Source organism: Sardina pilchardus, chromosome 12 (genome assembly GCF_963854185.1).
Source record: "Sardina pilchardus chromosome 12, fSarPil1.1, whole genome shotgun sequence".
Taxonomy (NCBI): Eukaryota; Metazoa; Chordata; class Actinopteri; order Clupeiformes; family Clupeidae; genus Sardina; species Sardina pilchardus.
Window position 1 is genome coordinate 27,778,487 of NC_085005.1, and position 3,542 is coordinate 27,782,028.

The 3,542-nt window shown below is 40.2% G+C and overlaps 1 protein-coding gene, 1 long non-coding RNA gene and 1 other non-coding gene across 3 annotated transcripts; 2 read left to right on the forward strand and 1 right to left on the reverse strand.

The window, feature by feature from the left end:
* Positions 1-261: 261 nt before the first annotated feature.
* On the reverse strand, positions 262-1,840 carry glrx5 (glutaredoxin 5 homolog (S. cerevisiae)). Its single transcript, XM_062550997.1, has 2 exons — positions 1,428-1,840; positions 262-778 (listed from the first exon to the last, which is right to left on the reverse strand). Exons 1-2 carry the CDS (start codon positions 1,717-1,719, stop codon positions 606-608), a joined length of 465 nt encoding a protein of 154 aa, XP_062406981.1. The 5' UTR covers positions 1,720-1,840; the 3' UTR covers positions 262-605.
* Positions 1,841-2,139: 299 nt separating this feature from the next.
* LOC134098049 (uncharacterized) lies at positions 2,140-2,912 on the forward strand. The gene is made up of 2 exons (XR_009940993.1): positions 2,140-2,389; positions 2,797-2,912. It is a non-coding gene; the product is annotated as an uncharacterized LOC134098049 (long non-coding RNA).
* Positions 2,429-2,687, forward strand: LOC134098576 (small Cajal body-specific RNA 13). Its single transcript, XR_009941073.1, has one exon. It is a non-coding gene; the product is annotated as a small Cajal body-specific RNA 13 (non-coding RNA).
* Positions 2,913-3,542: the final 630 nt, after the last annotated feature.

Genomic DNA, 3,542 nt, shown 5'->3' on the forward strand with positions numbered 1-3,542 from the left:
CACAAAAGCCAGTATTGGCTAATAGCGGAATTTCTGGAATAACAAGGCTTTCCTTAAGAGACACAATCGCCTTGAACAAGGAAAAAGAGAACCAATTTGTAATTTGCATACAATAGGACAATCGTAGACACTGAAACCATGTGTCAATGTAAAATGCTGGCCAGCATTTAAAGCCCTCCTCTACATACCCCTCACACTAATAGCATGAATGTCAGGTGTCAAAATAGTCAGACATAACAAACTAATAAAAACTTACAGTAATAGACTTTAAAATATTTTATTGACAAAGATTTGACATGCCTCTAAATTAAATATCATTACATCTTAATATACAACACGTATATACACAGTGCACTACATGAGTATGTTTGTTTGACCTGACATAAAATCAAATACGGAGTAAGAGGAAATGTGATGATCTGATGTGTTCTTATATATAGATTTTGGACAGTGTGTGTGTATCTTTTTGGGTAGTCTCATCCCCACCAAAGTCCAGGGTGCTTGAGGAAAGGGTTCTTGGAGCAGGTCATGTCAACCAACTTCCTCGAAGATCTGGCCTGGTGAATCCTTCGCCAACTTCCAAACTCTGCCACTCAACAGCTTGTCTACTTAGACTCTTGTTCTGCATCCAAGAGGGCAGATTTTATACCCAGTTTATTGAGCTCCTCAACCAGATCACCACTCTGGTGCATCTGCAGCAGAATGTCACAGCCACCCACAAACTCCCCGTTGAAGAACACTTGTGGAATCGTGGGCCAATTGGAGAACGTTTTCACACCTGTTGGAAGAGCAGATGAGATAGGCCTACATCAACAGTGCGAATGAAATAGTATCAAACCATAGCCTACTGTAGGGGCTTCCTTTTTTGTTCTCTAAAAATTCGGAGTCTATTCAGTTGACGCCCCACATGTGCTGCTCAGCATAGATAATAAATATCGGTAGTAACTTTCAGAAGATAACGCCGTTGCTTTTACTTAAACCAATATGGCAGTGGAGGATCTGTCTGGTCACCTATGACAACATTCACAAGATATGACATTTGTTACTATGTCCTTAATCTGACTGACTATCAGCAACGATAACAGCAAGCTGATGGAAACAGCTAACGTAACGTAAGTCGGTGAGCGTCCAAACACACGTACACGTCCAGTCTTACAAAGAATCTGATAGACTTTGGTATCAATATCAGGCCGACCAAATGGAACAGGTAGCTTTCAAACTAGTCACTTTCCTTTTTGATACAGGCTACTAGGCTACCAACATCCGAAACATGTTAACTCGACCACTTAAATATGTCAACAGATTGTAACTGAACTAGTAAGTGGACAACCACGTTACTCAGCACATTTGCGTTAGCGCTTTAACTGCAATGTTAACAGTAGTTAAGTTGCATACTCGCTAGCTGGCTAGCTTTAGCAATAGCTGACCTTGTCTGATGTCTTGGTCATCCAGTACATTATACGAAGCGTACTCGTCAACTCCGTGCATCCGCAAAATCTGGACAACTGCATTACTAAACCCGCACATTGGCTGAGCGGGCGTCCCTTTTATGAACACAACAACTTTATCCTTCTTCACCATTTCGGCAAGATTCGTCTGTATATCCGCCGAGCACAAGAGTCGGGCCGAAGCACACGGCAGATGTCTGTCAACTTGAGGTTTAAATAGCACCGCTCCACCTCGGAAACACCGAGCAGTTGACCTGATTAAAGTGTTCATTTTTTAAGTAAAGACAGAAATCCTACTTTAACTTGGACAAAGACTGTTGGGAGTTACTTCTCCGCTCGCCAAACGCCACCAGATAGTTATAACACTTTCCTTCTCACGCATCTAACCTACATAAGAAAGACCCAAAGATCGATCTGGATAGGTTGAATCGAGTTTGCGTTTGTATCTGATTGGCTAATAGAAGTGTCCATCAAATTGGTTACACAAGTTAAATTAAATACGATCCCTAAATCATTACCATACCTATATATTTTTAACCGTAGTTACAAGACTACCGTAATCGTTTACGTTGAATGAGTTTTGAACGTATATTTAAAAACTCAGATTCTTGAACCTTCCTCAATGACCATGACGCTTCCTGTTATGAGACGTCACTTCCTTAGAGAGCTGAAAGCGGGGTGAGGGTGAGTGATTCAGACACTATTGGAATAAGAGCGTTTGAACGTTTTCTATTCTTTTATGTTATAACCATTGCTGATTTGTGCATTCTTGTTTGGCTCTAAAATCTTGCTAAACGCGTGATAGTTCGTTGTCTAACATTAGATAGGCCACACAAAACCCAATCCCAGTTCACCAAGTCGTTGTGGAGTAGGCTATGTCCGTGGTTGCACTTCAACAGATGATTGCACCTTTCTTTTACTGTCTGTCTATGGATTGCAAGGTAGGAATATATCCTGTGTGGTTTTACGTGGTGGCTGCAATCCTGCATAGAAGCCTCTTGCGCTATACAGCTTGAGGCACAACAGGATTGCATAGAGTGAAAAGGGGAGAAAAGGCGTGACTTCACAAGTTATGAGTTTCACGTGCGATATCCCTTTAACAAACTAAATTCTGTTTCCACGGCAGTGACGGTTCACTATTTACCCTCACTTATCAAAAAACAGACAGACAAAATCGGCAACAGGATATTGTTTGTTTGGTCAAGCGTTCCATTCAAACACTCTTGAGTTGCTACATTGTTGCTACATTGTTGCATTGGTTTAACTCGTGCTCTAGTCTGAATTCATGCTCATCGGTTTGTGGGGAATTCACCATTATTCATCTGTGCTCTCTTGATTTCTCGCGTAGGTGGGACCAGAATGGCTCTATGGCTGGCAGTGATGTTCTCCCCGGATTGTTGGTGTGATTTGGTTTTAAGTAGCCTAGAAATTCCCCATTAAATAAAGTATTTTGGTGCTGATTAACTTGATGTCTTCTCTTCAGTATGGCAACCCTGTTTATGTGATTTCACACCCTCAAAAAGATGGGGCTGTTAAGAATGTGTCCGCTCAGCTTTACTAGGGCTTTTCCATTAAACTAAATAATTACATAGGTGAACTTTGTCAAACATTAAAAAAAAAATTACAAAAAAAAAAAAAGATCTGTTGTCTGTCTTCCATGCCATGATTTAAGGTTCTTGTACATTTTCAAGAAACTGCTTATTTGAAAGCAGGCCTACTAGGCCTTTCCAAGATAACTCCATTACACCTTAGGCAGAGACTTTTATTGACTAGTTTACTTTTAACTATATAATTGGTATTAGGAGTAGACTGTTTATTTGAAGTCATTGAAACTACTGATATGGGGACAATCTATTCAACCCAATTCTATATTATTAACATAGTTTCATTATCAGGGTCAGCGTGATATAATACATGTGTACCTCAAAATGTGTCCTCAAGATGGATGATTGGACTAGATAATTGGGGGAAGTGTAAATAATAGCAATCATTGGCTCCAACAAAAAAACCTCAAATGTACATCTCATTTAAAACTGCACCACTATCACAAAACTTTACTGTGGGCAAAAAATGGACCATTCTGCAGTAACCAGA